The sequence below is a fragment of the Oncorhynchus tshawytscha genome, linkage group LG05 (genome assembly GCF_018296145.1).
Source record: "Oncorhynchus tshawytscha isolate Ot180627B linkage group LG05, Otsh_v2.0, whole genome shotgun sequence".
Taxonomy (NCBI): Eukaryota; Metazoa; Chordata; class Actinopteri; order Salmoniformes; family Salmonidae; genus Oncorhynchus; species Oncorhynchus tshawytscha.
Genome location: NC_056433.1, coordinates 79,151,914 through 79,164,790, shown reverse-complemented (window position 1 = coordinate 79,164,790; position 12,877 = coordinate 79,151,914). Strand labels below are relative to the sequence as shown.

Genomic DNA, 12,877 nt, shown 5'->3' with positions numbered 1-12,877 from the left:
ACAGCTGAAAACTGTTGTTCTGATTAAAGAAGCAATAAAACTGGTCTTCCTTAGACTAGTTGAGTATCTGGAGCATCAGCATTTGTGGGTTTGATTACAGGCTCAAAATGGCCAGAAACAAAGAACTTTCTTCTGAAACTCATCAGTCTATTCTTGTTCTCAGTTGTGCACCAGGGCTTCCCACTCCTCTTTCTATTCTGGTTAGAGCCAGTTTGCGCTGTTCTGTGAAGGGATTAGTACACAGCGTTATACAAGATCTTCAGTTTCTTGGCAATTTCTCGCATGGAATAGCCTTCATTTCTCAGAACAAGAATAGACTGACAGGTTTTTTGCAAAAGGGTTTTCTAATGATCAACTTGATAAACTTGGATTTGCTAACACAACGTGCCATTGGAACACAGGAGTGATGGTTGCTGATAATGGGCCTCTGTACACCTATGTAGATATTCCATCAAAAATCTGCCTTTTCCAGCTACAGTAGTCATTTACAACATTAACAATGTCTACACTGTATTTATGATCAATTTGATGTTATTTTAAGGGACAAACAATGTGCTTTTCTTTCAACAACAAAGACATTTCTAAGTGACCCCAAACTTTTGAACGTTAGTGTACATCTACCTTCAGAATTTGCCATAAATAAAGACAAATGCACAAAGGCAGGATCTATTGGCCCAGAGCTGAGCTGACAGGGTTCCTTTCCTCCCTAGTCCCTACCCAGCAGCCCGAACAGCAGCAGCATCAGTAGTGTTAGCCCCAGGAGCCTCCTGAGTCAGGGCCCTGCTGCCCTCTCTGGGAGTATCACACTCTGCACTATCGACCAGAGCTCCAGGCCAGGGGCCATCCTTCACGTTCTGCTGAGGGAAAGGCTCACTTCCGGGGATCAGGTAACACAGACAGTCTGGGTCAGGAAGACCGGTGCTGGAGATTCTGATCCCGGGCCAAAGAGTGCTCCAAGAGTCCGGATTCGGTTCCAGTTTATAAACTCACTCGTCCAGTAAATGGTACGGTCTGGGATGTTTGAGTTGCACCTGGCGAGAATACACCTTCCAGTATCTGGGGGGGGTTGATATAAAGCATGAGGCTAACGTGGCGTCGACAGAGAGCTGGACGTCTCCTCTCATTGATTACACCCAGTAGACCAGTATGCAGCTGGAGACAAGACGCTGCAAGTCCAGCCCTGCATTACTTACACTATGTGTTACTCTCTTCCCCACAAAATACATGACATCAGCTGTGTGTGTTAAACTGAGAGAGGAGCAGTAATTTCAGCAACCCAGAGCAGTCAATAGCCTCTTCAACCCAGAGCAGCCAATAGCCTCTTTAACCCAGAGCAGCCAATAGCCTCTTTAACCCAGAGCAGCCAATAGCCTCTTTAACCCAGAGCAGCCAATAGCCTCTTCAACCCAGAGCAGCCAATAGCCCCTTCAACCCAGAGCAGCCAATAGCCTCTTTAACCCAGAGTAGCCAATAGCCTCTTCAACCCAGTCTCTGGACATATGAACTACAGACTACAGGCGTAGTCTGACCACACAGCTATACCAAGTGTTTGTGTCCTACTTTTTGTTGTTGTATAAATCCTGTTTAATTTTATGTCTACTTCTTACTTGGCATCATTAAGCCCAAAACAACAGGCGTAGAAGTACTGTAAGTACCCATGGAAACGCAGCGACGCCTGTAACTAAACACTGACGCCGGGGGCAACGGCTCTCTAAGACCTAGCGTGTGACCCGCTCTTTTCCAGCACTGCTGGGTTCTGCCCCCGTCCAGGCCCCGTCCAGGTCCCGTAGAGCACAGGCAGCAGGCAGCAAGGGCGTGGGCTGTATGAGAAGGCCTGTGGAGAGGCAGGGGTACGGGATAGGGGTTTTTGGGAAAGTAATGTAAAGTGTGAGTGTGTGTGTGCATTTTGCATGTGTTTATGTGTGTGTGTGTGTGTGTGTGTGTGTGTGAGTGTGTGTTTCTGGATAGCTATAGGTGTTGTGTGGTAGGGTTTACGGGCAGGTTAGTCAGTGTTGGGCCTGTTTTTCTGGCCATGGTTGGGAGCAGGGAGGGTGATGTCCCTTAAGGGCTGCAGTGCAGTGGGGGGTTGGCAGGCAGCCTGGAAAGTGATCCTCCACCACCCATCCCCTCTCCCTCCCTCAGTACCAGTGTACGTACCCCTGATGGGAAGCTGGCAGAGGGAGAGGGCTCCACCCCCCCATTACACTACTCCCTCCTCCACTCACATACCACTGGCACCATGCTCTGCCACCACATCTGGGATGGATTTAACAGAGAAACAGAGAGAAGGATGGAGAGAGGGGAGAGATGAAGAGAAGGGGGAAGAGAGGGAGGGGACATGCTGCTTGATGAGAGAGGGGAAGAAGTAAAAGTGATATCACCCTCTCTGTGACTTCCATCGCGTTACCATGGCAGCAAAAGTCGACTGACAGATGGAGGCAGCCAAGAAGTGTTTGTTCTATCTGGTCATGGATTAATAATGGATTTTATTTACGTTTAGTAAAGATCTGCACACATTGTGTTACCCTGGGGTTACTGATTCAGAGTGCAGGGACTGTTGTTTTTAATGTTATATATGATTTAGTACGCCACACTTTTAAGTTAATTAGCTCTATTCAAAGATATCTGGGGACTCTTGTCTGTGCTGCACCTATTCAAGCATACTTTGATAAAACTCAAACATGACTTTACATCACATGACTTTACATCACATCCCATCGCATCGCAGTAAAAGTCAGTACTGTTGCCTTGGCATTTGTTTCCCTGGATACAGCGGAACTGAGCATTTTATGCTTCATTTATTTTCCTTATAAATAGACTCCAAACAGTGGTTGTCTGCCCAATTTTTATATGCATAATTATGGAACTTGCGATGTAAGCGGTAATAATTAAATCAACAGAAGCGCTGACCCATAAAAATAATTTTACATGGTTGTTAAACTTGGCTTGATGTAATTAACAGCATGCGACCAATAGCACACATGGCCTTTTTCCATTTGTTAATGTATAATTTATTATTATTTACTATTTATTTATAGTGTAAATACAGTAGGACCATGTATATTATTACAGATACAGTATATTGGCAGTTTGGAAAAGTCCTTGTCAGACTGTATAACTCATTTAATGATGAGGATTTGGAGTGAAAAGTGTCTCTAACCTCAGTATGTTGTGTGGTCTACTCTATTTCCCATTAAGGTGGTTGTGTCATTCTACTCAGTGTTGGCCTTATCGACAGGGACGTTCTGACACCTTTCCATGGACTAACTCAACAAGCACTAGTTTTATATGGCGAGCTGACTTACAGCCATTCAGTCCTCAACTCACACCACACAACTGTACTTCCTCTAAGATTCCCCTTCTCCTTCCTTCACAGTTTTTCTTGTGGTTAATTTTCTGGTGTCTTGTTACACATTTAGTTTGAAAACAACATTCTACTTAAAGAACCATATGCAAATATCATAGCTGCATTGTAACCCTACTGTAGGTCTCTTCTGTGAAGAGTAGAGTCAGAGACTGAGACAACCCTATGGTCCAGGCCCTGTCAGAGACTGAGGCAGGAGACTATCTAGCTGCATAATTTACCTCTTATTACTGCCTCCTTTCTCCTATGTTGGGTGCAAGACTGCTTTCTGCCTCTCTCCTCTCTCCCATGTCGGGTGGAATACTGCCTCCCGCCTCTCTCCTAGGTCGGGTGAATATGCCTCCCGCCTCTCTCCTCTCTCCTATGTCGGGTGGAATACTGCCTCCCGCCTCTCTCCTCTCTCCTCTCTCCTCTCTCCTATGTCGGGTGGAATACTGCCTCCCACCTCCCACCTCTCTCCTCTCTTCTATGTTGGGTGGAATACTGCCTCCCACCTCCCACCTCTCTCTCTCTCCTATGTCGGGTGGAATACTGCCTCCCGCCTCTCTCCTCTCTCCTATGTCGGGTGGAATACTGCCTCCCGCCTCTCTCTCTCTCTCTCTCCTCTCTCCTATGTCGGGTGGAATACTGCCTCCCACCTCCCACCTCTCTCCTCTCTTCTATGTTGGGTGGAATACTGCCTCCCACCTCCCACCTCTCTCTCTCTCCTATGTCGGGTGGAATACTGCCTCCCGCCTCTCTCCCCTCTCTCTCTCTCCTCTCTCTCTCCTATGTTGGGTGGAATACTGCCTCCCACCTCCCGCCTCTCTCTCTCCTATGTCGGGTGGAATACTGCCTCCCGCCTCTCTCCTCTCTCCTCTCTCCTCCTATGTCGGGTGGAATACTGCCTCCCACCTCTCCCTCTCTTCTATGTTGGGTGGAATACTGCCTCCCACCTCCCACCTCTCTCCTCTCTCCTATGTCGGGTGGAATACTGCCTCCCGCCTCTCTCCTCTCTCCTATGTCGGGTGGAATACTGCCTCCCGCCTCTCTCCTCTCTCTCTCCTCCTATGTCGGGTGGAATACTGCCTCCCACCTCCCACCTCTCTCCTCTCTTCTATGTTGGGTGGAATACTGCCTCCCACCTCCCACCTCTCTCTCTCTCCTATGTCGGGTGGAATACTGCCTCCCGCCTCCTCCTCTCTCTCCTATGTTGGGTGGAATACTGCCTCCCACCTCCCGCCTCTCTCCTCTCTCCTATGTCGGGTGGAATACTGCCTCCCGCCTCTCTCCTCTCTCCTCTCTCCTATGTCGGGTGGAATACTGCCTCCCACCTCCCACCTCTCTCCTCTCTCCTATGTCGGGTGGAATACTGCCTCCCGCCTCCCACCTCTCTCTCCTATGTCGGGTGGAATACTGCCTCCCGCCTCTCCTCTCTCCTATGTCGGGTGGAATACTGCCTCCTGCCTCCCGCCTCTCTCCTCTCTTCTATGTTGGGTGGAATACTGCCTCCCGCCTCTCTCGTCTCTCCTATGTCGGGTGGAATACTGCCTCCCGCCTCTCTCGTCTCTCCTATGTCGGGTGGAATACTGCCTCCCGCCTCTCTCGTCTCTCCTATGTCGGGTGGCTGCTGACTGCTGTTCCCCAAACTGCTTCTGACACATGGAGGAAGGGGTTAGTAAGCTGTTATGACTGCCATTGACAAGGGTCACCATGGAAACACAATAGCGGTCTATGGGAAATGCAAATTAGGGGGGTAGCGGGGTTAGGAATGGGACGCGGCTCGGCTCTGCTTGACAAGGGAGGGAAGTCACTGCTGGAAAATGTCTATAAGATGTGGCTGGTGTGCCGTAGGAGCCTTTCACAACTCACATATTTATCTGCACGGCTTTAATCCAGTCTGATTGTAATAATGGATAGTTAGATTCACCCCAGTAAAAAGCAAACAGTGGGGTACAATTTAAAAGTTGGTACGGGACTCTGGAAAATGTCTGCATGCGCGCCATCTCATGTAGTACTGTCACTAGACAATGAGCAGAAAGGGAAAGGGATGAGCAGAAAGGAAATGGGATGAGAAGAAAGGAAAAGGGATGAGCAGAAAGGAAATGGGATGAGCAGAAAGGAAAAGGGATGAGCAGAAAGGGAAAGGGATGAGCAGAAAGGGGGATGAGCAGGGAAATGGGATGAGCAGAAAGGGAAAGGGATGAGCAGAAAGGGAAAGGGATGATCAGAAAGGGAAATGGGATGAGCAGAAAGGGAAAGGGTTGAGCAGAAAGGAAATGGGATGAGCAGAAAGGAAAAGGGATGAGCAGAAAGGGAAAGGGATGAGCAGAAAGGGAAAGGGATGAGCAGAAAGGAAATGGGATGAGCAGAAAGGGAAAGGGATGAGCAGACATCGGAAAGGGATGATCAGAAAGGGAAAGGGATGAGCAGAAAGGGAATGGGTTGAGCAGAAAGGAAAAGGTATGAGCAGAAAGGAAAAGGGATGAGCAGAAAGGAAAAGGGATGAGCAGAAAGGAAAAGGGATGAGCAGAAATGGAAAGGGATGAGCAGAAAGGGAAAAGGATGAGCAGAAAGGTAAAGGGATGAGCAGAAAGGAAAAGGGATGAGCAGACATCGGAAAGGGATGATCAGAAAGGGAAAGGGATGAGCAAAAATGGAAAAGGTTGAGCAGAAAGGGAAAGGGATGAGCAGACATCGGAAAGAGATGAGAAGACGTCGGAAAGGGATGAGCAAAAATGGAAAAGGTTAAGCAGAAAGGGAAAGGGATGAGCAGACGTCGGAATGGGATGAGCAGACATCGGAAAGGGATGAGCAGAAAGGGAAAGGGATGAGCAGACATCGGAAAGGGATTATCAGAAAGGGAAAGGGATGATCAGAAAGGGAAAGGGATGATCAGAAAGGGAAAGGGATGCTCAGAAAGGGAAATGGATGAGCAGACATCGGAAAGGGATGAGCAGACGTCGGAATGGGAAAGTACATTGATAGAACAGGGATGGTTTATTTTTACATGCAGCTGGTTTGGTAATACATTCAATGATCTCTTCTGAATGAGCTCTAATTGGGTTGTCATGTGTTATGGGTGTTATGGTTTTCTCTCCAGCTCTGCTATAGCCTATACATTATGACAGATTAAATATATTGTATTGATTGTAATTGGTGGACTGGACTGGGTTTCTCTCCCTACAGCTCTGCTGTATCCTATATGATGGAATACAGTGTTGTCACACATGATGATCATTGTCTGACCTGTTTGTGTCTCAGCCACTCCGTCGCTGTCCTGGCCTAGCCATTGCAGTCTTGTTTGCTTACTGTTTGTATGGTCTACTTTTCATACACCATCTCATTGGTGTGTGTGTGTGTGTGTGTGTGTGTGTGTGTGTGTGTGTGTGTGTGTGTGTGTGTGTGTGTGTGTGTGTGTGTGTGTGTGTGTGAGAGTCAATCTGTTTTAGTGTCTTTCCTTCTCCTCCACTACCCTTCTACCCCTCACGGCCCACAGGACAGCGCTACTCGTCTGAGCGCCAGTTCCCAGTTCCCAGTCTGGAATTCCACAGCGACAGCCAGAGCTTGATAGCTCCTAAAAATATCCTTGGATCAGTGAAGCATTCCGGGGTCCAGAGTGTAGTTTTTCCACTAACTCAGGTGAACAGGGCAGGAGAGTGGTGCTATAGCACCCCCTTCTGATCAGATAGCGTCTAGTAACTTCATGGTTGTCAAATGTTGACGTTCACATCTCATATGCGTCACTCTAGATATACATATACAGTGTTGTCTCAGCATTTCTGGTTCCAGTTCAACTTGTTTAGGTGTTTTGCAGTTTCTGCCTGTATGTGCACTGGTATGGGGTGGAGGGCTGTGGGGTTAATGGCTGCAGTTTTTATCCTTAGCCCAGTGTGGGTTAACTTTGGGGGATGTAATAACACTGCCATCATGGTCGAGGCAGAGGACATGTATGTGTAGCCCATGTGTCTGTTGCTGTCTGGCCAAAAATAATATGTCATACTGTTTCTGGCCAGACAGCATCAGCTACATGGGCTGCACATAGTAAGACAGAGAGTCACTGTTTCGCTCGGATGCTTTCTCTGGTGAGATAGTTTCAGCCACTTGCGAATTGAAAGAAAGTTGGCGGGTGCACGGTGTACTGCTCGGATGCTGGGATTATTTTGGATGAACGTGCCTAGGTAACCTACTTTTTGATGTGATTTGTTTGACAATTAGATGAAAACATTGTGACTGGTTGTGTTCATGGCACATTAAAAGATCATTAAAAAATCAGCGGGAATAAAGGGGGGGGGCTCAGACTGGCCTCTGCCTGGGTCCTCCAAATCACTAAGTCCAATTCTAGGTGGATGGTCTCCTAATCACTAAGTCCCCTCCTGGGTGGATGGTCTCCAAATCACCAAGTCCCCTCCTGGGTGGATGGTCTCCAAATCACCAAGTCCCCTCCTGGGTGGATGGTCTCCAAATCACCAAGTCCACTTCTAGGTGGATGGTCTCCAAATCACTAAGTCCACTTCTAGGTGGATGGTCTCCAAATCACTAAGTCCACTTCTAGGTGGATGGCCTCCAAATCACTAAGTCCACTTCTAGGTGGATGGCCTCCAAATCACTAAGTCCATGGGATGGGGGGAGGGGAGGCTACTGTACAAAAGTAGTGACATACAGTATGTGTTTGCAATCAGCTACAGTAGCAGAACAGCACTGCCTGAGGCCTGTCTGAGCCATTCTCTCCAGCCTGTGTCAGATTCCTGGAATAACTTCCCAGTGTTAAAAAAAGAAACTCAGACACAACCCTCCAACACTCCCCCCCCCGTCCTCTAACACCCCCAGCCCCCACCCCTCCATGTCGAAAACGGGGCAGCTCTCCTCTCCGAGTTTGACTGTCACTTCACAGTTGACTGTTAGAGTTGTTGACGGTTAGACAGTAAGGACTGTTTTACCGATAGATTTGCATTCTTATTTGTTCATGTTATTATGTTTTTATTCAGTGTTGCTTTAGTTAGGATGCGGGACTGAATGGGGGGCTCTGTTGCCCCCTGTGAAAAACCCGTCATCATGTCTAACAGTTTCCGTGGTTACCGTACTATTTCTCAGCACCTAAATGACCTGAAGAAGGAGAACTTCAGCCTGAAGCTGAGGATCTACTTCCTGGAGGAGAGGATCCAGCAGAAGTATGAGGACAGCAGCCATGATGTCCACAAGAGGGTGAGTCTCACTGGGGCACTGAGGGGTGGAGGACAGGGGGTAGGAGCAGCCATGATGTCCACAAGAGGGTGAGTCTCACTGGGGCACTGAGGGGTGGAGGACAGGGGGTAGGAGCAGCCATGATGTCCACAAGAGGGTGAGTCTCACTGGGGCACTGAGGGGTGGAGGACAGGGGGTAGGAGCAGCCATGATGTCCCACAAGAGGGTGAGTCTCACTGGGGCACTGAGGGGTGGAGGACAGGGGGTAGGAGCAGCCATGATGTCCACAAGAGGGTGAGTCTCACTGGGGCACTGAGGGGTGGAGGACAGGGGGTAGGAGCAGCCATGATGTCCCACTCACTGGGGCAGAGGGACAGGGGTGAGTCTCACTGGGGCACTGAGGGGTGGAGGACAGGGGGTAGGAGCAGCCATGATGTCCCACAAGAGGGTGAGTCTCACGAGGGACAGAGGAGGGGGGTGCATGGGATGGGAGCTTCTTAGGGGGGAATAGCCATTTGTTGCTATTTTACAATTGAATATGCGGTGTTGCTATGTGTGTGTGTGTGTGACAGAGAGAGAAGGTGAGAGAGTTTTGTGTGAAGGTCTATGCTGTGTGGTCTGGGTTCATCATACATCAACATGTTTATTTAGCTCCAGATGATGAATGAATTATGCAAAGTCATGCAATTGAATGAATGAATGAATGGATACAGTAATCATGGCCCAGTGTATCTCCTATGGTTGTTTACAGTACATACTGTAGTTTCCAGCTCTCCTCCATTTGACTGTTCATGCTGCAGCTCCCAGACAGTGATGATCACAATACCTTTTTCAATAGGTCACAGACCTGTTTTTGAGTGTTAACTGCAGCCGCCAATTACACTGCCCTGTCTTTAGAGACTGATCTGACCTCAGAGATACTAGAGTAAACCCAGAGCAAGAGTTAATATAAAGAGCTAATATAAAGAGCTAATATAAAGAGCTAATATAAAAATAATTAGTAAACCCCTTTCCTGTAGTCAAATGGCCAAATCGCCCTCTCGTGGCCTCTTGGGTAGAGTCATAATTAATAAACATAATTTTAAAAAACTCGCCAAAAATGTGGTGTTTCTATGTCAAACAGTTTTGTTATATTTCAGTATTCTGTGATGTTTATAAAGTGCAATATTGGGATGCAAACTCAAAATGTAATACATTTCAACATTTCAAATATCAGACCCATAACCATGTGTGTGAGGTGTATACTTTTGTTTGAAAGTAGATTTTGTCTAAGACTACCCAGAAACACTCTGTGGGACCCTGGTTCAGCCCACTGCGGTAAAAGGTTAATAATAACTGGAATATGATTTATAGTGTGAACAATGGAATGTCGTACATTAGATCACATGATCCCAAAGTTATACTGTATATTTATTTTGAAAAACAAACCTGCCTACTGGACAGGCAACGTGACTGATGTGGTTAAGACTGGTTGAAACCGGTCATTGTTGCAAAGGTGATACCCCAGCAGCTGCTGTCTGGCCTGGGGGCAGTGGAGCCAATAGTTTTAGAGAAAATCCCTCCGACACCACCAATCAGAGACCACCCAGTGAACACCTCAGAGTTTCAAACAGACGTCAGCTTTCTATATCCACCCCTCTGACCTTACTGCAGGCTACAGTCAAATCAGGGATATATCCACCCCTCTGACCTGACTGCAGGCTACAGTCAAATCAGGGATATATCCACCCCTCTGACCTTACTGCAGGCTACAGTCAAATCAGGGATATGTCCACCCCTCTGACCTTACTGCAGGCTACAGTCAAATCAGGGATATATCCACCCCTCTGACCTTACTGCAGGCTACAGTCAAATCAGGGATATGATATGCGGACATTTACTCTATGTACAGTTTATGCCTGTATCATATCTGCTGCAGTGAGACTAGCAGATCAGCTTTCTGTGTCAACCTCTGTGACCTTCTCTGACTGCAGCCTTAGACAACTAGCCTGGTCCCAGATCTGTTTGTGTTGTCTTGCCAACTCCACTGCTGTCATTATCAAATCAATGCAAAGGAGTTGGCAAGACAACACAAACAGACCTGGGATCAGGTTACGAGACACCTACAGCTGCCGTAATAAAACACTGGGTCGGTGATAATGTACTGTGTTGGCTGACTAGATGTTTACATCATTAATATTCAACTTTGATATTACCTTTGAAGTATAAAGATCATCTCTCTAGCAGCTCCCTCAGTGAACTCATCTAAAGGTTAAGTGCCATCATGTTGTTAACCAAAGTATAGAAAGAATTGTTATTGTGAGTATCATCAAAACATGATCAAATTATAACATCAATGATCTCCTTGTAATTCAGGGACTTATTTATATGATGTGCAGAGCAAAGATTAATGACCGACAGAGCGACAGGAACAACAATGTTTTGTGTCCAGACAAGCCATGACCAATAACAACAGAATCAAATATGATTAAAACATCTGATTGTAACTTTTGTTTTGCTCCTTTTAAATGCCACGGCTGAAAAGTATGTGCAGTTAACTTCGTGCACCTCCTGATTTATAATGTTGACAGAACAGAGACAGTAGTCCAGTAATGTTGACAGAACAGAGACAGTAGTCCAGTAATGTTGACAGATCAGAGACATGCTGTAGTCCAGTAATGTTGACAGAACAGAGACAGTAGTCCAGTAATGTTGACAGAACAGAGACAGTAGTCCAGTAATGTTGACAGAACAGAGACAGTAGTCCAGTAATGTTGACAGAACAGAGACAGTAGTCCAGTAATGTTGACAGATCAGAGACATGCTGTAGTCCAGTAATGTTGACAGAACAGAGACAGTAGTCCAGTAATGTTGACAGATCAGAGACATGCTGTAGTCCAGTAATGTTGACAGAACAGAGACAGTAGTCCAGTAATGTTGACAGATCAGAGACAGTAGTCCAGTAATGTTGACAGAACAGAGACAGTAGTCTAATGTTGAGTCCAGTAATGTTGACAGAACAGAGACATGCTGTTGAGAACAGAGACAGTAGTCCAGTAATGTTGACAGAACAGAGACAGTAGTCCAGTAATGTTGACAGATCAGAGACAGTAGTCCAGTAATGTTGACAGAACAGAGACAGTAGTCCAGTAATGTTGACAGAACAGAGACAGTGTGGTGGCAGGGTAGCCTAGTGGTTAGAGCATTGGACTAGTAACCGAAAGGTTGCAAGTTCAAATCCCCGAGCTGACAAGGTACAAAATCTGTTGTTCTGCCCTTGAACAGGCAGTTAACCCACTGTTCCTAGGCCATCATTGAAAATAAGAATTTGTTCTTAACTGACCTTTTTTAAAATAAAGGTGGTGTGTTGTGTGTGTGTTGTGGTGTGTGTGTTTGTGTGTGTGTTTGTGTGTGTGTTTGTGTGTGTGTGTGTGTGTGTGTGTGTGTGTGTGTGTGTGTGTGTGTGTGTGTGTGTGTGTGTGTGTGTGTGTGTGTGTGTGTGTGTGTGTGTGTGTGTTTTTATGAGTTATACATCATTCTCTGTATCTAACAAGTCACTTGAGTACCATATTCCCATAGCTATTAACAAACTGTTACTGTCCTTCTCCATTACCTGAGGTTATAACTGTCCCTGTTGCTGTGGGCTGGGGGCAATAGGGGGGAGGGGGTTAGATGGGGCTCTGGGGGAGGGAACTAGCAGGTGTTCATATCCCTCTATGCTATTTATAAACCTGCTTCACTCTCATATCACTGAGATATTGGTTGTGTACTTTGGGAGATTCATTTTGTATAATGTATTATGAAGCTAATCTGAGTCAATTCATGCCTCTTAACAGAATTGAATTGAACAGCTACACTATTGTTTCATTATATATTACATATGCACAGTTCATGGTTTCTGTGTGATATATTGTTGTTTTGTGATTTGACATGTTTCTCTCTGTGAGTTCCAGAACATTGAGTTGAAAGTGGAGGTGGAGAGCTTGAAGCAGGAACTCACAGAGAAACAGGAGATTCTGGACAAGGCCTTGTGAGTAAACTACGATGTCATTGCACAGACAGATACCAGTAGTGTACAGTAGTGTACAGTTGATCTCTATATTCACACAGAGGTAATAAATCCCCCCCCCGTACTGTCCAGCCTGGTCCTCAGATAGATTCCTGCTGTTCACTCTTCAGACTACAGCTGCCCTCAGGCCATGAGGGTGCTGGTCTTATACTAACCCGTCTTAACCCTCCCTCTGTCATGTAGACTCACCTAACAACAGCTTTAAAGCCCTTAGGAATGCCTGGTGGGGAGGGCCAGGCTCTGACATGCTTTTGAAGAGTATGAAGTGCCCTCTGTGGATAGTTGGACTACAGATAAAGGGA

The 12,877-nt window shown here is 46.7% G+C and overlaps 1 protein-coding gene across 2 annotated transcripts in view; it reads left to right on the top strand.

Moving 5' to 3' along the window:
* The window catches only part of LOC112251640 (phosphodiesterase 4D interacting protein), a 144,068-nt gene that overhangs the window by 49,143 nt on the left and 82,048 nt on the right, over positions 1-12,877 (top strand). For both annotated transcript variants that reach the window (XM_042322437.1, XM_042322438.1), the window contains exons 4-5: positions 8,438-8,548; positions 12,460-12,536. In XM_042322437.1, coding sequence (XP_042178371.1) covers positions 8,438-8,548; positions 12,460-12,536 — 188 coding nt within the window. The remainder of the gene's footprint in view (positions 1-8,437; positions 8,549-12,459; positions 12,537-12,877) is intronic.